The sequence below is a fragment of the Pistacia vera genome, unplaced genomic scaffold (assembly GCF_008641045.1).
Source record: "Pistacia vera cultivar Batoury unplaced genomic scaffold, PisVer_v2 Contig555, whole genome shotgun sequence".
NCBI lineage: Eukaryota > Viridiplantae > Streptophyta > Magnoliopsida > Sapindales > Anacardiaceae > Pistacia > Pistacia vera.
Window position 1 is genome coordinate 121,474 of NW_022196396.1, and position 21,109 is coordinate 142,582.

General features: G+C 38.0%; 3 protein-coding genes across 7 annotated transcripts; 1 reads left to right on the forward strand and 2 right to left on the reverse strand.

Moving 5' to 3' along the window:
* Window positions 1-1,712: 1,712 nt before the first annotated feature.
* Window positions 1,713-8,407, forward strand: LOC116108146 (protein HEADING DATE 3B-like). 5 transcript variants are annotated; one of them, XR_004124602.1, is made up of 6 exons: window positions 1,713-2,038; window positions 2,414-3,267; window positions 5,361-5,412; window positions 5,530-6,632; window positions 7,717-7,816; window positions 8,392-8,407. XR_004124602.1 is itself a non-coding variant. In XM_031394423.1 (5 exons), the coding sequence occupies exons 1-5, from the start codon at window positions 1,826-1,828 to the stop codon at window positions 6,562-6,564; spliced, it is 1,995 nt and encodes a 664-aa protein (XP_031250283.1). In that variant the 5' UTR covers window positions 1,713-1,825; the 3' UTR covers window positions 6,565-6,935. The 5 variants fall into 5 exon arrangements, 2 of the variants coding, with proteins under 2 accessions (XP_031250283.1, XP_031250282.1); XR_004124601.1 differs by lacking the exon at window positions 8,392-8,407 and adding an exon at window positions 7,936-8,019; XR_004124600.1 differs by lacking the exon at window positions 8,392-8,407 and having other exon boundaries at window positions 7,717-7,950.
* On the reverse strand, window positions 7,849-9,744 carry LOC116108147. The gene is made up of 7 exons (XM_031394424.1): window positions 9,588-9,744; window positions 9,424-9,510; window positions 9,008-9,298; window positions 8,743-8,904; window positions 8,616-8,669; window positions 8,389-8,535; window positions 7,849-8,309 (listed from the first exon to the last, which is right to left on the reverse strand). Exons 1-7 carry the CDS (start codon window positions 9,732-9,734, stop codon window positions 7,926-7,928), a joined length of 1,272 nt encoding a protein of 423 aa, XP_031250284.1. The 5' UTR covers window positions 9,735-9,744; the 3' UTR covers window positions 7,849-7,925.
* Window positions 9,745-18,673: 8,929 nt separating this feature from the next.
* Window positions 18,674-20,650, reverse strand: LOC116108136. Its single transcript, XM_031394412.1, has 7 exons — window positions 20,501-20,650; window positions 20,299-20,385; window positions 19,882-20,166; window positions 19,572-19,733; window positions 19,419-19,472; window positions 19,148-19,294; window positions 18,674-19,054 (listed from the first exon to the last, which is right to left on the reverse strand). The coding sequence occupies exons 1-7, from the start codon at window positions 20,648-20,650 to the stop codon at window positions 18,674-18,676; spliced, it is 1,266 nt and encodes a 421-aa protein (XP_031250272.1).
* Between the last annotated feature and the right edge of the window lie 459 nt (window positions 20,651-21,109).

Below are 21,109 nucleotides of genomic sequence, written 5' to 3' on the forward strand. Positions count from 1 at the left end.
CGCTTAAACGATCTAGTGAAATACAATAAAAATAATCCGAATACACTAGATCACTTAAGAGATTTCATTTATCGCTTAAGCGATCATGTGTATTTAGACTTAGTCGCTTAAGAGATCTGGTTGTATTTATGTTACCGCTTAAGCGATTCTAAGCTTTTACACTTGGTCGCTTAAGTGATCTACGACGATCGCTTAAGACAGAATCGATAAGTGCACAGACGCACTATCGCTTAAGCGATCATTTGCTTTTAACCTTGGTCGCTTAAGCGATCATGTTCGAGGCAGAATAAACTTCTGCCTAGATGCACAATCTCTTAAGCGATTAAGTGTATCGCTTAAGCGATTCTTCGCTTTTACTGTTGATTGCTTAAGCGATTGTAGTGATCACGAACAAGACAATAAATAAGTGCCCAGACGCACGATCGCTTAAGTGATTTATTATATCGCTTAAGCGATCCCCTGCTTTTAACGTTGGTCGCTTTAAGCGATTTATAATCGCTTAAGCGATCATGTCCGAGGCAGAATCAACTTCTGTCCAGATGCACGATCACTTAAGTGATCTAGGTATCGCTTAAGCGATTCTTCGCTTTTACTGTTGGTCGCTTAAGCGATCATGAACAAGATAATAAATAACTGCCCAGACGCAAGATCGCTTAAGCGATTGTGCATCTAGGCAGAAATTGCTTCTGCCTAGATGCACAATCGCTTAAGAGATCTAGGTATCACTTTTACTGTTGGTCGCTTATTGCTTAAGCGATCACAAACAAGACAATCAATAAGTGCCCAGACGCACGATTGCTTAAACGATTTATTATATCGCTTAAGCGATCATTTGCTTTTAACCTTGGTCGCTTAAGCGATCATATCCAAGACATAATCAATTTCTGCTCAGATGCACGATCGCTTAAGCGATTTAGGTAATGTTTAAGCGATTATTCGCTTTTACTCTTGGTAGTTTAAGCGATTTTAGATCACCTAAACAATCATGTCCGACGCTTGGAATTTGCGTCGGCGTCCTCCTCTTTAGTTTCAATTTCAACTCCTGTCCTCCCTTGCTCCGCCAGTAGAATGTCTGTTGTCGGCGTCGTCTCCTCTCCTGGTGGAGCAACTTCAGTCATCGGAAGTTACTCCACCGTAACTTCTTCTTGTTCATTTTTGGTAGACCCAGTGGTGCCTACAATTTGGAGAGTGGATGGGTTTTTTTTTATTTCTTTGAGGATCTCAGCCATTATAACTTAATCGGGAATGGCAAGGAATGACAAAAATGTAAAGAGCAAAAAAATTGAGAAATTGTAGAAAATTGGAAGAAAAAATGAGAGAGAGGAAGGTGTTTGAATCCTGTTTTGAGAAAGAAGGTGAGAAAAATGTGTTTTGCGTTTCAAATTTTAAATCAACTTTGCTTTATTATTCTCTAACCCGCAAATATTTAAATTTTTTTACCCAAATTTTTTTTTGCTGCTTTAATTACACTTAAGTGTGTCATATCATATTTTTTAATTCAAAAAAATCAAAGAGATTTTCACGGCGATTTTGTTAAATGGGAACTTGACATGTCGGGGAGTTAAATTTTCTTAAAAAGGTCCCACTAGCTCCGCACTTTTCACTTTCCCTTTTCTAAAAAGGCGATGATCCTCGTAGGAATCCCTAACCCACCTTAAATTCCAACCCCTTCTTTTTCCTATTCGAATCTGTTCGATTCACCCATCAATTTCACCTCATTTGATCAATTTTTTTTTAGTTCATCTGGTTAATGGGATTTGTTGGTGAATTTATTTTGAAATCAAGTTGTTGTTCTAGTTGGGGTTAGTCAATTTGAGAGAAGGAAATGAAGAGAGGGAAAGATGATGATAAGATCATGGGTCCAATGTTCCCTAGACTTCATGTTAATGATGCTGAGAAAGGAGGACCTAGAGCACCGCCCAGGAACAAGATGGCCCTTTATGAGCAGCTCAGTATTCCTACTCAGAGGTTCAATCATGCTGCTTTTCCTCCGTCTTCTGACAATAGCAACTTGGTTCCTCCAGTTTCCTCAAGCCAGGTAACTTTTTCAATCTTTATGTTTCATTTATTCTTTTTGGTTTGAAGTGTTCTGATGCTTTATTTTTTAGAGTAAGGCTGTGGGTTCACCAAGGATTTGCTATTATTCTGGCACAAACATCATCATATGCTTCTTGCTATTGTTGATTAAGTAGGCAACTATATACTGTTGTGTTGACTTGATTGAGTTTTGGTTCGAGAGAGATTTTGTTTTCTAATATTAATTTAAGTGTTTATTGGAGGATGGTCTTCTGACCTTGTATTTTATGTTAAGGGCTGTGAGCTTCTGGCTGGCCTTCTATGTGTGAGGGACCAGTTTCTGTGTAGTTCTTTAAAGGATAATGGGCTGATTTTGATGATCAACTCAACTTTGCAGGGGAGTGGTCGCGAAAGAAATTTTCTTTTCCCTCGTCCTGTGCAACCTCCAACAGCCTCCCATCAGGTTGAGAAGTTTCATGGACGTCAACCTGCTGGAGCAACTTTGAACAGTCATTTACCACAGCTTGAGGAAAGAAAGAAGGTAGGCAATGATGATGATTTTACAGTTCCTGTATATGTTCACTGCGAGATAGATCAATGCCATAGTAAAACCCAAAATGGCATTCATAGGGGAAAAATCTCTCCCTTAACCCAAACTTATCCAGATCATTCAACGAATTTGCAAAATATTTGTGATAAGGATCCCAATTCAAGACATGAGACTAGACACCAAGGTGAAGAAAACCCCAAAATTTGCATCTCAAATAGAGACCAGTCAGTAAAATCTTCTGCAAATTTATCAGCCAGAGATAGAGTTGATGGACTTGCAAAGGAAGCTAGTGCATTACCAATTCAAGAGTTTGTAGATCTCCCTGGATCTTATTTTAGCGGGTTAAATGACAGTTATGTTTCGTTACAACATGAATCTGGAGCTGGGTTGCAACAAAATGACCGTGGACATTGTGATGGTGATGAGTCTGGGAGGGATATTGAGAAGGAAATTGTTCCCAAGACAAGAAGTGGTGCCTGTACAAGGGAAGAGCATAGCAGTCCCAGCGAGCCTGTTATTGATAATGATTATCATGGAACCAATACTTGTGGGTCACTAAAGTTCAGAAATGGAGACAAAAGCGATGATGTCTCGGAGACCTCCATGGTGGATTGTATATCAGGCTTGGATATCACTCCCGATGATGTTGTAGGAATAATAGGTCAAAAACATTTCTGGAAAGCTAGAAAAGCAATCACCAAGTAAGTCTTTGTGCTCACTATTAGCTTCTCAAACATGTTTCATCTTGATGCCCTTAGATTTGGGGTTGCAACACATATTATGGACATACTATATTAAAAATGTTGTATAAATAATGGCATTCTAAAGGGTTTTGTTCTCGCAGTTCAGTATTTTATTTCACAATGTGATATTTATTATAGAGTTCTTTTAATGGAAGGATACAGGCATTCCATATAAACCTAATTGGGTACAGTAGTAAATTTCGATGAGGACATAAATGGAATCGTCCTTTTGTCTACAGATTACAAATTTGACAACCCAACTATGTCATTCTCATAGTATTGCTGCTATTGTAGAAGTTTTAGCTTTCTTGTTAAACTCTTGGTTATTTTGTTGTGAAGAAAAATGAAGTTCTCCTGTTTGATATTGTAAATGATTTGCTGTGCTTATTGGTGATTTTGACTCATCATTTTAAGAAATATTAAAGAAGAAACTTTGATTGTCTGCTTTGTTTGTCTAATTTGATGAACTTTGATATATGTGAATTTTTTTTCTCTAGAAGGGAGAAGCAATTATTGTACTATAATCTAAGAAATTATTTCAGCAGGTGACTACATCATTAGACTTGTATATACAAAATGTATATACAAAATATATTCTAGTAGGTTGCTACAGTTATCTATTTCCTATTATTAATGTTTCTTCTCAAAGTAAAGCTACTAATTATTTTGAATGCAAAATAGAATACCAACACAAGGAGTTTAGAAAGAATGTTTATTGTTACTGAGTTGAATTGAGCGACAGAGAATTTGTAGTATGGAGTCCTGGAGTTCCTCTTAAAAGGCCCTAGATAACATTTTAGTGGTGGATCGTCTTACAGCAGGGAAATGGACAATTCTAATCGAGGTATGCAAGGTGACCCCCGAGACAGCGGATCAATTCAATTTACTGTTTTGTCTTGCATCTGTCTATGGGGCATTTTCCTGTCTCGGTGTGGTGTTGATTTTCCCTGCAATCCTGAGAGTTTATCTATTCACAGCACTTGAGGGCCTGAAGCAGGAGGAGGATGATCCCTTGTAATGTTGGGTGGTTCTCTGAAGTGAAAAATGGGAGGATATTTGACAGTGAGAACATTTTTGGTGGATATGGTGGCAAAAAGAATGTTGTTCTCATGTAGTGTCTTGATTTTTTATGTTAGACAATTCTGGTGAGAGAGTGATTCATAATCTTTGCTGCTGTTTAGCTTCTGATATTTACCAGTCATGTACATTTTGTATATATCATACAATGCTGTTATTTCTGATAGGAAATTGTGTTTCATCTATGCAATTAAGGAAATGTGATGTACATAGTGTAAACTATAAATCTTTATCTTGTATGTAACTTTATGTTCCATTCTATCTCAAGGTAGTCTAGTTTTATTTACAGTTGATTGTCCAATTTTTCAGTTTCTAATAAAATTCCATGCATTTATCATGAGGGGAATATTTACAAGTTTTGAAACAGAAGTTATTGTTTGTGATAGAAGCTGCTCGTTGTTATCTTTCCATTTGATATTTTTGAACTGTTGATATTGTTTGAAAGTTTTTGCAAGCATTCATATTGGAAACTTGCGGAAGTTGTGGGGGTGGTAGTGTTTAGTTGTTTGTGTTTCTTCAATGTGTACTTGGTGTGCTATGCCCTGGAAATTTTCTCGTTACGGTTGGTAGAATCATATTGTGTAAGTGTAAAAGGATTGACAGAGATTGTGGTGACTACATAGAACTATGGAGAGGATTAAGGCTTACTCAAGGAGATGGTGAGGGCAGTTGTATTACTGATTGTATATATCCACAGTATGGTTGTGGGTGAGGGTGAGGGTGTAAAGAGCTTTATACAGTAGGGAAATTCAAACCTTCAGGCCAATTAAGTTACCCACTTTGCCCTGGCATCTGTGCTGGCAGTTTGGTGTGCATACTAAACTTTTCAAAATGATGCTTTCTGGTGTCATGTCTGCACATTAATTTCTGCTTTGTCTTATTATTTCTCCTCTTCCTGGGTAACGTTTATTAAGATTCTTTCTTTGATTTCTGTGCAATTTTGTTTTTGATTAAATTCCTGTTACTCTGTACAGTCAACAAAGAGTGTTTGCGGTTCAAGTATTTGAGTTGCATAGACTGATTAAGGTGACGTTATCCTACTCTGTTCAGTAGCTTTTGCTGGTCCCTGTGAGGGATACAGAATACTTTGTCCACCAATTTTGTTTTTGGATCGGAATTAACTTAAGTTCTGAATTTAAACAGGTCCAACAACTGATTGCTGGATCACCACACCTATTGCTTGAGGACAGTCCCTATCTTGGCAAATCTTCTTTAATTGCTTCTCCAGCAAAGAAACTTCTGCCGGAGTATGTTGTAAAACCACTACCACATATCATTAAGTGTAAAGATGATTCTGAGAAGCCTCTCCATAAGATGGAATGTTCTGCGGAAAATGCAGTTGGGAAGACATTTCTTTCTTCTCTGAAAAAGGGTAGTCAGCCTTCAAATTACGGGCCTTACCTTGCAAACCCACCATCAGCAGCCATGGCTGGTGATTCCAGAATAGGCCCGTGGTGTTTTCATCAATCACCCGGGCATCAGTGGTTAGTTCCAATCATGTCCCCTTCCGAAGGGCTTATATACAAACCATATCCTGGTCATGGATTTATGGGAGCAGGTTGTGGGACAAGATGCGGGCCTTTTGGGCCAACTCCCGAAACTGGTAACTTTATGAATCCAGCCATTGGAATGCCATCTCCTCATCATCATCAAGAAATTGGGGTGATACCGGGTGCTCATCCAGTTGGTCATAATTACTTCCCTCCTTATGGCATGCCAATAATGAACCCATCTATCTCAGGTTTAGCTACTGAACAAGACAACCAGTTTGCTGGACACGGTCCACATGGTCAAAATGGTCAGTTATCTGGAGGGGGAGCTAACTTTAACATGCAGCGTGAAAGCTCATGCAATGTTCCGGCCCAGAAGAGTGGAGCTATTCCACAAGTAATGAAGTTTCGGGCGTCTAAAGACACAGAGCTACAAGGAAGTACAGCTAGTAGTCCAGGTGAGAGAACGCAAGGTGAAGGGAGAGGTCCAGCTGTCGAAGGAAGAGATTCACTTCCACTGTTCAAGAAGGCTCCAGTCGACCAAGAGCGAGTCCCTCAGCCTCATGATACAGACCAGCCAACCAAGGTGATCAAAGTTGTGCCTCACAATCCTAGATCAGCTACTGAGTCTGCAGCTCGAATTTTTCAGTCCATACAACAAGAGAGGAAACAGTATGACTCAATTTAGTTTGCTTGTGTTGAACAAACTCTTTACTGGTTAATTATCTGAGACCATCTGCTTTGGAATGTTTCCTGGTAATTTCCCTCTACTTTTTTGGGCATGATATTTTGTAATTTTCTTTTTAAAATTGTGATATAGTTTATTCACATGTAGATAAATCACTAGGATTACAAGTCTGTAATATGAATATTTGTTTAAAATTGATACCAAGTAGAGGGAGATCTGTAGAGGGGGGAGGAGGATGGTATTTTACACTTAGAAACGTGATAACTAGTTAATTTGCAACTGTCTTCCCCTCTCATGTTGTAGACTATGTATTATTGCAGCTGTGGTAAAGAACACTAGATATCATCTAGTGAGGTTTTTTGTTGTATTTAGTTCTTTTGTGTTTTTTCTTTATATAATGCCAAATGGTGGCGTTGGGTTGGGATGGTTGTGCTGCTACTTTCATCATTCTGAAATTGGGTTTTGTTGGTCTTCTATACATACCATATGAAATTGGCTATGAAAATAGAACAACTTTTTGAAAATGGTGGCTTTGGGTTGGGACAGCAGTATGTAAAAAAATATTTAAACAGAATCTCTTGTATGATGATCGGTAATTTCTGTGAATATGTGAAGTGTCTGTTTTTACAAATGGTCATTTCTGTGAATATGAGTATTTTTTCATTCTTAAATGGTTTTTAAACTAGGGTGTAATTTTAAATTTTGAATTATATTTTTCATCTATTCATATTTGAAAACTCATTTTGTATAAATTTGAAAATATTTTCTAATTTTTAAAAGTATGAAACAGACTTTTATTTATTTATTTCTTCTTGGTGATATGCTATGCGGCTAACTCTTGAAACACTTCATTAGTGGGAAAACTAATTCTAAATATAAGTTGCCCAGCAATTGTGAATCAGACCTCGAAACCCTGAATGTACAATTTTCCAGCACCTTCACCTTCATGTTTGGTATCTTATATGTGTAACTCATTTATGGCTCTTGTTACCTTCTTGATATACTTGAAGCCAGCCAATAACAGTTTACATGCTTTGAGCATGGACATTTTGTTTTAAACCAGTAGTCAATTAACAGTTTCGGCTGTCCCAGTTCTTGTTAAGGGGGGTCTTTAGCGAGTAATTATAGGTTAAATTATATTTTGATTCCCAGTTTCAGGCTTGAGAGCATGTACAGAGGACCTTTCAGAAGAAAAAGAAAAGTTTCAAATTTTACCAACACCTTGCAGTTAAAGTGTTCTACAAGTAGAGAGGTAAAGCGGAGAATTATTTGAATGAGGCATCAATTTGATTTATTTATTGTAGAGCTGAAGAGCTGTGACAATCACTATTATTCTAACCGATTATATTCTGATTCACTGTTTATGGACAGTAAACACTTTTTCCAGGCCGCCCGCCAAAGAAAAACACAGGTCCATCTTTATAGTCTTTTTCGTCATTTACTACACTATAGCAGTCCTTTTCATCACCCCAAGTGGATACCCATTCAGGGTACTTCAATTGAAGAGAATTATCTATAATTCTTATGTTCTTGATATAGCATGCACTACCCATTAGAGTATCTGCCATTTCTCCACTTCCCATAGCTGTTCTTGTGTGCGGAGTTTTCTTCACCTTCGGGCTAAACACTTGTCCTCCCCATTCCACTAATATCGCACTATGCTTTAGGACACTGAACAGAATTGCTGGCCAATACCCAACAACTTGATTGTTATACTGTAACCACCAGTTACCTGAATTCGGATCCTGTAATGAACAAACACCAAGTTTATATATACTGATACAAAAAAATAAAAAACAAACAAAAAAAATATATATATATTACCAGGTTTATGCTAATAGTCATTTGATACTGCTGACCGTCAATACTGGATATGGCATCAAGGCTTCCACCAAGGGCTATTTGGGGGTCTGTTTGCACAAACCCAGTGCAAGTGAGGTCGAAACAACCGGTTGTCTTGTAACTGTCTGCCTAAAGATAGATGAAAACAAGTAAATAAGCAAGATAAGTTACATTTCTTAAATTTCATTCAAAGCAGCAACGAAACTTACAGTCCAGTATGCAAAAAATCGTGTGCGTTTATCACCATATAGCTTGGGATTTACCTGAAACAGTGTGATGAATTAGGAAAAACGTAAAGTTCAGATTTCTCAAGTACGATTCTGATAATGTACTAACCATCCATCCCGACTCCACGCTTTCAAAACTGTCGCCAGGGCCACCTTTAAGCCATATTTGAGCAGCAGTATAATCATCTTCCAAATCAACATTTGGATTCCAAACGTTTATATCTCCTTGAGCTCCTAAATAGTTGTATCCAACTGTAACTAGAACTGCAGCCTAGTTCAGGAAATGCAATCAAATAAATTAGGAGAAGTGATACTTTCTGGCAAAGTTATGTTAAGGACATGGAAAAGCTACAGCTGCTCAAAAGGATGCTTACTGAACGGTCAACCGTAGATAGACCACCAATGTCGATTTTGGTATTGTTTATGTTTATAAATTTGCTATTATTAGCTTCTGTTCCTTTTGCTGCATAAGAAATTTCCGGACTTTTTCTTCCAAAATTCTCAAGAGAAGCTGCTCTTAATAAATCTTGCTTTCGGATTCTACGAATGGGAACAGTTCCCTTTGGACAAGTTCCATTCTTTTGCCAAGTTTGAATTACCACTGGCCGACCAGATTCGTTCCTTTTATCCACCTTCTGGGTTGGTAGATTAATGCTCGGTCTCAACTGCATATTACATGAACTAAGATGAGAAAATAAAAAATTGCCAAAGTGAAGCCTTACTGAGATCGTATGATATATTAGTGCTTCACAATTAAGTCCCAAAAAAAAGAGAGTAAACAGAAAAGAACCTGAAGTGTGTGGTTCCTCAATGCTGGATGATCGAAAGCAGGTTGTTTATAGATGTTAACACAGTCGATTATATCTCCATCTTCACTCTACATAAACATTTCATTGCGTTAAAGAAATCAAGTTTTTTATGAAAATTTTATCTAGATTGTAGAATATGGCATACCCTTATGCTCTTCACTGCGGGCTTATTGAGAAGCTTCAACCTCCCATCAATTTCAGAAAGACTTTCGCTATAATTGGCGTTACCATGTACTCCATTCAAAACAAACACAACCATTCCCAACAAAATCATAGAAATAATTTTCTTCATTTGTCCCAACACAAACAGGAACAAGAGCCAGCAGGCAGAAAGGAAGCCCTGTTTGGTCTGGAGAAAGTATGGAAATAAATTTTATCTTCAAGGTACAACTGTATAACCCTGGGGTGTACAGTGCAGGGAACCCGCTACCAAGTCAATTTGGGAGGTCAAGCTATATTAAACTCACTTTCCATTTAAATTCTCTGCCAAAAAGCAGTCAAGTAATTATTTATATACTCTATTTCAAGAAGGCCAAATACTTTTTACTAAATATGGATAGCTAACATATATATTCCTGAGAAACAGGTCTGTCCACTGCAAGAGATGGGCTGAAAAGGAAAATGTTCAATACAACTTCTAAAAATTGCGATCCCAATTTGCAGTCTGATGAAAGACCTGCTGTGGTTTATGTTAGGAAACGTGGGAGGGGACAGCAGGGGATTATTTGTAAGGTAGCAAAAAGGGTGCAAAGCAATTAAGTGTGGACAGATGGCAGAATGAGTGTGGTTAGTATATGAATTCTGTTATAGAGTATGAGACTGAATAGCATAAAAGGGGATTAAGAGAATAAAGGAGGATATTCTGAAAAAGTGGAAAAGTGTAATTTGGGAGTGCTGTGCGTGGAATCCAGACAGTATAATTCCTTATTAGGAAAGAAAATATTTAGATTGACTCAATTTGGAAGAATGATATTAAGATTGACTTAGATTCCAACTAAGGTAGTCGAAGATTATGCAACTTTCTAATCCTACGTATTTGAATCTTACTTCAACTCTATCATGTAAATGAGTTTTATATAAACCCATCACAACTTGTTTTCGGGCGCTAGGAAATTGTTCTAAGAAAATCTTCCTAGGAATTATACTATTCTTTGTAAGCTCTCAAAAGCAATAAGATGACAGTGGATGTAGGCTCAAGTTCTAACTTGCCGAACCACTTTAAAAATTGTCTTGTGTTCTTATTTGTGACTCTTTCTTTTTTATTCATTGCTGATTTTCATTAAATCACGCGCACATCCATTTCGATTCCGATAGAGTCAATCGAAATTCTTTAGTTGGTGCATATTTCTGTATCAACATTTTGGTGCTAGAAGGAGAGTTTGATTCACACCAGCTCTTCATGTTTTTCCAACAATTCTTAACTTCTTCAGCAAATCCCAGATTTTTTTTCTAGAATCACGTTATCAAATGTGAAAATATGAGTAGGATAAAGTCTAAATCTGGCATAGTACACAAAAATTGTAGTCCTTTGAGTTAGCTTTCTGATGGTCCAAGAATCATCCAAATCTGAGATCTACAGCTCAAGTTAATGTCAAAATACTAAAGCCTGTTCTAAATTAGAGCTCTCAGATCGCGTGGCCAGATCGCTTAGATTACACGCTCAAATCTCTCAAATTAGAAAGAGCTCGCTAGCTCTCAAGCTCTCTAGCTCCAAAGCTATTGAGCTCTCAACCTAGCTCTTTAGCTCCCAAGCTATCGAGCTCTCAAGCTAGCTTTCAAGCTCCCACGCCATCGAACTCTCAAGCTAGCTCTCTAGCTCCCAAGCTATCGAGCTCTCAAGCTCTCGAGCTCCCAAGCTATCAAGCTCTCAAGCTAGCTCTCTAGCTCTTAAGCTCTTAAGCTCTCCATGCTTTCTAATCGAGAAATGCTCTCAAATCAAGCTCTCCAAGCTTTCTAATCAAGCAATGCTCTCAGATCAAGCTATGCTCTTAGATCAAGCACTCCATGCTTTCTGATCAAGCTATGCTCTTAGATCAAACACTCCATGTTTTCTGATAGAGCAATGCTCCCAGATCAAGCTCTCTATGCTTTCTGATTGAGCAATGCTCTCAGATCAAGCTCCCCATGCTTTCTAATCGAGTAATGCTCTCAGATCAAGCTCTCCATGCTTTTTGATAGAGTAATGCTCTCAGATCAATCTCGACATGCTTTCTGATCGAGTAATACTCTCAGATCAAGCTCTCCATGCTTTCTGATCGAGAAATGCTCTTAGATCAAGCTCTCCAAGCTTTCTGATCGAGAATGCTCTAAGATCAAGCTCTTTATGCTTTCTGATCCAGCTATACTCTCAGATAAAGCTCTCCATGCTTTCTAATCGAGCTATGCTCTCAAATCAAACTTTCAATGCTTTCTGATCAAGCAATGCTCTCAGATCAAACTCTCAATGCTTTGAGTTCAAGCAATGCTCTCAGATCAAGCTCTCGATGCTTTCTGATGGAGCTATGCTCTCAGATCAAGCTCTCGATACTTTCTGATCGAGCAATGCTCTCAGATCAAGCTCTCCACACTTTTTGATCGAGCTATGCTTTCAGATCAAACTCTCCACACTTTCTGATTGAGCTATGCTCTAAGATTAAGCTCTCCATGTTTTCTGATCGAGCAATGCTCTCCGATCAAGCTCTCCAAGCTTTTTGATCGAGCAATGCTCTCAGATCAAACTCTTCAAGCTTTATAATCAAGCAATGCTCTCAGGTCAAGCTCTCCATGTTTTTTTACCGAGCTATGCTGTCAGATCAAGCTCTCCATGCTTTCTGATTGGGCTATGCTCCCAGATCAAGCTCTCCATGCTTTCTGATTGAGTAGTGCTCTCAGATCAAACTCTCCAAGCTTTCTAATTGAGAAATGCTCTTAGATCAAGCTCCCCATGCTTTTTGATCGAGCTATGCTCTCAAATCAAGCTCTCCAAGCTTTCTGATCGAGTTATGCTCTCAGATCAAGCTCTCCATGCTTTCTGATCGAGCTATGCTCACAGATCAAGCTTTTCATGCTTTCTGATCGAGCTATAAAAAAGATCGGATACTCTCAGAGTTCACAATTAAGTCCCCAAAAAAACAGAGTAAACAGAAAAGAACCTGAAGTGTGTGGTTCCTCAATGCTGGATGATCGAAAGCAGGTTGTTTATAGATGTCAACACAGTCGATTATATCTCCATCTTCACTCTACATAAACATTTCATTGCGTTAAAGAAATCAAGTTTTTTTTATGAAAATTTTATCTAGATTGTAGAATATGGCATACCCTTGTGCTTTTCACTGCGGGCTTATTGAGAAGCTTCAACCTCCCATCAATTTCAGAAAGACTTTCGCTATAATTGGCGTTACCATGTACTCCATTCAAAACAAATACAACCATTCCGAACAAAATCATAGAAATAATTTTCTTCATTTGTCCCAACACAAACAGGAACAAGAGCCAGCAGGCAGAAAGGAAGCCTTGTTTGGTCTGGAGAAAGTATGGAAATAAATTTTATCTTGAAGGTACAACTATATAACCCTGGGGTGTACAGTGCAGGGAACCCGCTACCAAGTCAATTTGGAAGGTCAAGCTATATTAAACTCACTTTCCATTTAAATTCTCTGCCAAAAAGCAGTCAAGTAATTATTTAAATACTCTATTTCAAGAAGGCCAAATACTTTTTACTAAATATGGATAGCTGACATATATATTCCTGAGAAACAGGTCTGTCCACTGCAAGAGATGGGCTGAAAAGGAAAATGTTCAATACAACTTCTAAAAATTGCGATCCCAATTTGCAGTCTGATGAAAGACCTGTTGTGATTTATGTTAGGAAACGTGGGAGGGGACAGCAGGGGATTATTTGTAAGGTAGCAAAAAGGGTGCAAACCAATTAAGTGTGGACAGATGGCAGAATGAGTGTGGTTAGTATATGAATTCTGTTATAGAGTATGAGACTGAATAGCATAAAAGGGGATTCAGAGAATAAAGGAGGATATTCTGAAAAAGTGGGAAAGTGTAATTTGGGAGTGTTGTGCGTGGAATCCGGAGAGCATAATTCCTTATTAGGAGAGAAAATATTTAGATTGACTCAATTTGGAAGAATGATATTAAGATTGATTTAGATTCCAATTAAAGTAGTCGAAGATTATGCAACTTTCTAATCCTACGTATTTGAATCTTACTTCAACTCTATCATGTAAATGAGTTTTATATAAACTCATCACAACTTGTTTTCGGGTGCTAGGAAATTGTTCTAAGAAAATTTTCCTAGGAATTATACTATTCTTTGTAAGCTCTCAAAAACAATAAGATGACAGTGGATGTAGGCTCAAGTTTTAACTTGCTGAACCACTTTAAAAATTGTCTTGTGTTCTTATTTGTGACTCTTTCTTTTTTGTTCATTGCTGATTTTCATTAAATCACGCGCACATCTATTCCGATTCCGATAGAGTCAATCGAAATTCTTTAGTTGGTGCAGATTTCTGTATCAACATTTTGGTGCTAGAAGGAAAGTCTGATTCACACCAGCTCTCCATGTTTTTCCAGCAATTCTCAACTTCTTCAGCAAACCCCAGCTTCTTTTTCTAGAATCACGTTATCAAATGTGAAAATTTGAGTAGGATAAAGTCTGAATTTGGCTAACTGGACAATAATTGTAGCCCTTTGAGTTAACTTTCTGACGATCCAAGAATCATCCAAATCCGAGGTCTACAGCTCAAGTTATCATCGAAATACTAAAGCATATTCTAAATTAGAGCTCTCAGATCGCGTGGCCAGATCGCTTAGATTGCATGCTCAAATCTCTCAAATTAAAAAGAGCTCACTAGCTCTCTAGCTCTCTAGCTCCAAAGCTATTGAGCTCTTAACCTAGCTCTCTAGCTCTCAAGCTAGCTCTCTCACTCCCAAGCTCCCAAGCTCCCAAGCTATTGAACTCTCAAGCTAGCCTAGCTCCCAAGCTATCGAGCTCTCAAGCTCCCAAGCTATCAAGCTAGCTCTCTAGCTCTTAAGCTCTCAAGCTCTCCATGCTTTCTAATTGAGAAATGCTCTCAAATCAAGCTCTCCAAGCTTTCTGATCAAGCAATGCTCTCAGATCAAGCACTCCATGCTTTCTGATCAAGCTATGCTCTTAGATCAAGCACTCCATGTTTTCTGATTGAGCAATACTCTCAGATCAAGCTCTCTATGTTTTCTAATTGAGCAATGCTCTCACATCAAGCTCTCCATGCTTTCTAATCGAGTAATGCTCTCAGATCAAGCTCTCCATGCTTTTTGATAGAGTAACGCTCTTAGATCAAGCTCTCCATGCTTTCTGATCGAGCAATGCTCTCAGATCAAGCTCTCCATGCTTTTTGATCAAGCTATGCTCTCAGATCAAACTCTCCATGCTTTCTGATCGAGCAATAGTCTCAGATCAAACTCTCCAAGCTTTCTGATCGAGAATGCTCTAAGATCAAGCTCTTCATGCTTTCTGATCCAGCTATGCTCTTAGATCAAACTCTCTAAGCTTTCTGATCGAGCAATGCTCTCAAATCAAGCTCTCCATGCTTTCTGATCGAGCAATACTCTCAGATCAAGCTCTCCAAGCTTTTTGATCGAAAATGCTCTAAGATCAAACTCTTCATGCTTTCTGATCGAGCTATGCTCTCAAATCAAGCTCTCCACGCTTTCTAATCGAGCTATGCTCTCAAATCAAGCTTTCAATGCTTTCTGATCAAGCAATGCTCTCAGATCAAACTTTTTATGCTTTCTATTCAAGCAATGCTCTCAGATCAAGCTCTCGATGCTTTCTGATCGAGCTATGCTCTCAAATCAAGCTCTCGATGCTTTTTGATTGAGCAATGCTCTCAGATCAAGCTCTCCACACTTTTTGATCGAGCTATGATTTCAGATCAAGCTCTCCACACTTTCTGATCGAGCTATGCTCTAAGATCAAACTCTCCATGTTTTCTGATCGAGCAATGCTCTCCGATCAAGCTCTCCAAGCTTTTTGATTGAGCAATGCTCTCAGATCAAACTCTTCAAGCTTTATAATCGAGCAATGCTCTCAGGTCAAGCTCTCCATGTTTTTTGATTGAGCTATGTTGTCAGATCAAGCTCTCCATACTTTCTGATTGGGCTATGCTCTCAGTTCGAGCTCTCCATGCTTTCTGATTGAGCAATGCTCTCAGATCAAACTCTCCAAGCTTTCTGATTGAGAAATGCTCTTAGATCAAACTCCCCATGCTTTTTGATCGAGCTATGCTCTCAGATCAAGCTCTCCAAGCTTTCTGATCGAGCTATGCTATCAGATCAAGCTCTCCATGCTTTCTGATCGAGCTATGCTCACAGATCAAACTTTTCATGCTTTCTGATTGAGCTATGCTCTTAAATCAAGCTCTCCATGCTTTCTGATCGAGCAATGCTCTCCGATCAAGCTTTCCATGCTTTCTGATCGAGTTATGCTCTCAGATCAAGCTCTCCATATTTTCTGATGGAGTTATGCTCTCAGATCAAGCTTTCTGTGCTTTCTAATTGAACTCTTTGCACTCTTAGATCGAGCTCTTTATGCTCTCTGATTGAGCTCATAAGCTCGGTCATTTGCTTGAGATCACATGTTCAAGATCTCTTAGATCGCGCCAAACATAATTCAAGCTCTTCAGTTTGAGACTATAGCCTATAGTGTAATAGCCATCCATATCAAAGACATGAGTTTTTTAAGCGCGATTACGCACTCCAAAAATTGGGGAGCTATTGTTGTGCATGAAATCCGGAGAGGATAATTCTTTATTAGGAGAGAAGATATTTAGATTGGCGCAATTTGGAAGAATGATATTAAGATTGACTTAGATTTCAACTAAGGTAGTCGAAGATCATGCAACTTCCTAATTCTACGTATTTGAATCTTACCTCAACTCTACCATGTAAATGAGTTCTATATAAACCCATCACAACTTGCTTTTGGGGGCTGGGAAATTGTTCTAAGAAAATCTTCCTAGGAATTATACTATTCTTTGTAAGCTCTCAAAAGCAATAAGATAACAATGGACGTAGGCTCAAGTTCTAACTTGTCGAACCACTTTAAAAATTGTCTTGTGTTTTTTATTTGTGACTCTTTCTTTTTTGTTCATTGCTGATTTTTATTAAATCACATGCACATCCATTTCGGTTCCGTCAAGGTCAATCGAAATTTTCTGGTCGGTGTAGATTTCTGTATCAACAGGGAGGTAGCTTACTCTCGAAGCAAGCTATGTTTTCTTTCATGTTTTCATTTCACCTTCATTGTTTTGCTTTCTAATTTTCTGTTGAATCAAAGTTATGTTGATTGGATTAGCTACTTGAAATCAATACTAATATCATCTATTTTCGGAATGTGAGAGATTATTTGGTGTGTTTGTTGAATTTGTTGCATAGATAGATATTGGAAATTGATTAACTGTTTGGTTTGAGCTTGGTGTCTATCAATTGGTATCAGAGTATGATCCTATGCCCACAAGATGTCGCCTACATGGTAGCTGACCCGTGGCAGGCTGACCTTGGGCCCGGGTTGCTACCCCGAGAAAGGGCATGGAGGCCTGAGGGAAAGTGGATACGTGTAGTCACCTAAGGGGTAAAGAGGCCGACGTGGATGTCAGCTATAGAAGTGTGGTGGTGTGTTAGGATCCTACATTAAAAGGGGCATGCGGGTTATAAAGGGCTTAGGCACCCTCCCTTGGCAAGTCAGTTTTCCAAGGAGAGTTCTACCCAAGCCCATAAAAGACCCATAGCCCAATCTAATTGTTAAGTTATTGGAGTGAGTTCCTATCACAATCCCATTAGTTATAGTTGTTACAATGCTAACATTTAAGTGAACAATAATACTAAACTAACAAACCCCTCTCACTAACCCCATGTGGGAGTTTGTGATTGGCTTGGTCAGGCGGGACCTATTATTGGACAGGCAAGACCCATGTAAATTGACAAATTGTGAGCTGACACATGGCGTTTGTGAGAAACAGTTAGTGAGAAGTGTTTGTGAGTGTAGTGTTACTCTTAGGGGGCGTTTGGTTCCGGGAATGTTAGATTACTGGGAATATTGGATTACTGGAAAGATAGATTACCTTGAAGGTTACTGGAAATCTTTAGGAAAATGTGTTTGGTTAGTTGGTGTGTATGTTATATTAATATGTTTGGTTATGGGGAATAAATTAGTAGGTATGTTATTTAAATTACTAAATTATCCCCTTTTTAAATATTATTTTTATTATTAATTTTTTTTTAACCCCTAATATTTCAGATTTAGCTAAAACACCCCTGCTTATATAAAACTTTAATTTATGATGAAATCACCCCCACCTCCTGCCGCCACCGTCAACCACCACCGGGAGTCTTCGAAAGTCCCCGTGAGTAGCTCACCGTGACCAAGAGGCTCTGATATGACCGTTTCTGGCCATATTGATTATCGAAAAAGGCTATATCAGGCCAGATCGATGGATCTGGCCGTTAACGGCCATGGACCTGGCTGTTAACAGCCAGATCTATTCCGGCTAGAATAGATCTGGCCATTAACGGCCATGTCTGTGGCCGTTAAAGGCCAGATCTGGCCTGATATGGCCGGAAACAGCCATATCGAAGCCTCCCATAGAATCTCGTTCTTTTTTAGGGACTCCGACGACTTTCCGGCGGCAGACCATGGTGGTTGGCCCGCTGTCGGCGGTGGTGGTGGTGGTTGGGTGGCAATGGTGGTCTGTAAATTGTTTTAAATATAAGGGCATTATTGTCCAAAATTTTAATTAAACAAGGGTAAAATTGAAATAGGATATTAATGTAAATTTGTTTTAAAGTAGGGGTATTATTGTCCAAAATTTTTATTAATAAGGGATAAAATTGTAACAAAAAAAGATAACCCTGGTAATCTTAAAATACCTAAGAAAATAGAGGTAATCTACCAATAGTAACCACTATTGGTATTTGAAGATTACCGATATGTTATATTACTTGACAACCAAACATAGTAATCAAGTAATATAAGATGACATAACCCCAATAATCTCATATAACCCCCAACCAAATGCCCCCTTAAGTGAATGCTTATTCTCACATTCCATTCTTCAGTTTCAAAAGAAGCATTACTTCATAACATAATGTTGTGACTGGTAGATTGCTAACTTGTTGCCTTACATAATAGAATCGTTAATTAATTAAAGAAAATAGGTGGTATGGCAATGAATAACCATTTTTAGCAACCGTTACAAAAGTTTAAGGGCATTTGTAACTTCTTCCAGGTCCTCCATAATAGAATTCAGGATCCTCAACATAATCTGAAATATAGTAAACATCATAGCAGTTGTACTCGTCTGCATAAGTAGATACCCATTCCGGGAACTTCAAGATACGAGAATTATCAAGAACTCTCATTCTCTTCATGTAACCTGAATCACCAAAAATTGGGTCTGGATATTCTCCATTTCCCATTTTCGTTGCAGTGTGGGGAGATTGCCCCAACTTTAAGCTGTAAACTTCACCTCCCCATTCTACACTTTCTGCACCACTAATTATCAAACTAAATAAGTTATGAGGCCAGTATCCCACGTTGATTTTTTCTCCATACTGCATCCACCAATTGCTTGTATTTGGATCCTGAAATCAAAAGATTATAAAAATTCTGAAGAAATGAGAACAAAATATTATTCAAAGCGTTTTCAATGAAAGAAAAGTTCCATTTCGTTTTACCTTAAATATGTAAATATTTATCTGGTATGGAAGGCCGTTAGCTACTGAGATGGGATAAATTGCAGCACCAAGTGCAATTTCCTTGCTAGTTTGAACAAAACCAGGGCAAGTAAGATCAAAGCACCCTGTTGCCTTTGATCCATCAACCTATTTAATAAAGAAAAGAAATAAAATTTTGGATCTTACGTTGTGTATTTAGTAGCATAGACATCTCCACAAGAAGTTAAACTCCATAAAAATTATAATAACTTATTTGTTGACAAGTACTTACGGTCCAATATACATACAATCGAGTCTTCTTATCCCCATACACTCTTGGATTTACCTGAAAAATTATGAACCAAAAAAGAAAAAAGGTATATGTTTAGCTAGTGTTGTAATGGATGAATGACTGAACTGAAAAAGAATTCTTAGTTATACTAACCGCCCATCCAGATTCAATGCTTTCAAAATCGTAGTAAGGACCACTTTGGAGACTAACTCGGGAAGTACTGTACTCATCGTCAGATTCGACAGAAGGGTCCCAAACTTTGATGTCTGCTTTAGCTCCAGAGTAAATATAACCTAGTGTAAGCAGTATTGCCTTCTGATTTAATTACAGAAATTCAACCAAATCAGAAAAAATAGGAAAAAGATAATGATTCAAAGTGAATATGATCAGTTATTAACCATAAAAGTTCAGGAGAGTACGAATCAGAAGATGTTCACTAAACAACTGTTTGACAGAATCATACCGAGCGATTTGGCAGTTGAGAGTTAGGATTCTCATCGTCATTAAGCTGCTTAACTGGATGAGTTGGCTTATTCCTAACATAAGCTTCAAGAGAATTTGATTCAAGCAGTCCTTTATTCTGAAATCTTCGAACTGGCACCGTTCCATCTGGACAACTTCCATTCTTTTTCCATATTTGTGATGCCACGATCATGGAAGATTGCTCATATCTATTCTTGAATGTTTTTGTTTTCGCCGGACTTGTTGCTGCCATTGTCTCTACTGTTGGTTCATAACTGGGAGCCATCTGAAAAAGCATTAAGCATATGCAATCAAAAAACATCAGGAAAAAACGTGAACTATATTGAAGCAACAATGATTAATTATACCGACAAAAAGTTCTATAAATTAGAAAAAAAAAAAAAAAAAAGTGTTAAACCTGGATTTTATGATCCCGTAGTGCAGGATGAGCAAATGCTGGTTGCTTGTAAATGTCAATGCAATCAATAATATCCCCGTCTTCACTCTGCATAAATTTATATAAAAATGTTGAATCATCACCTCAACAATCCAAAGCCATGGCCAGGACTATATAATTTCAGTGATATTACGTTACATTAAAGAAGTTATATGTATTATACCTGAATGCTTTTCACAACATGCCTTGGGAGGTGATTTACTTTTGTTCCACCTTCCGAAATCTTGTTTCCTGAAACTACAGAAATGAGTACAAATAGAATTATAACCATCCCATTAAAACCCAGAACATGAGAACAAAACCCATTTCCCATTTTTTATATATTAATATATTTCAAGAACAAACAACATAATTTTATTCTTAATTATATCATAATTCAAGTGGTTATATATATAACAAATAATGCTAAATTCATATTCATTAATATCATGCATAAGGTAATTCGAAAATGCGCTAAATTTACATGACTTACCTTCTGGTCATCCACTTTTCATTTACATCTTCAATATTTAATCTAGATCCTGTGAAATTATATCATAATTCATGTAATTATACAAATATCTAACATTTAACTAGAACGTAATTTTCTTTTTACGAACTTGGAATTGGAAGGTCTAGAATCGTGTCATATGCTTATTTTTTATGTCGTATCGCCCGTATTTTGTTGGACGACATGTGGCTTGCTCTTACATACGACATGTCGTCCCTTCAACCTGTGTGCTTCTGCTTTTCTCATCTGTTGCTTCACAATAATATACCCTCGCGAGGGTGC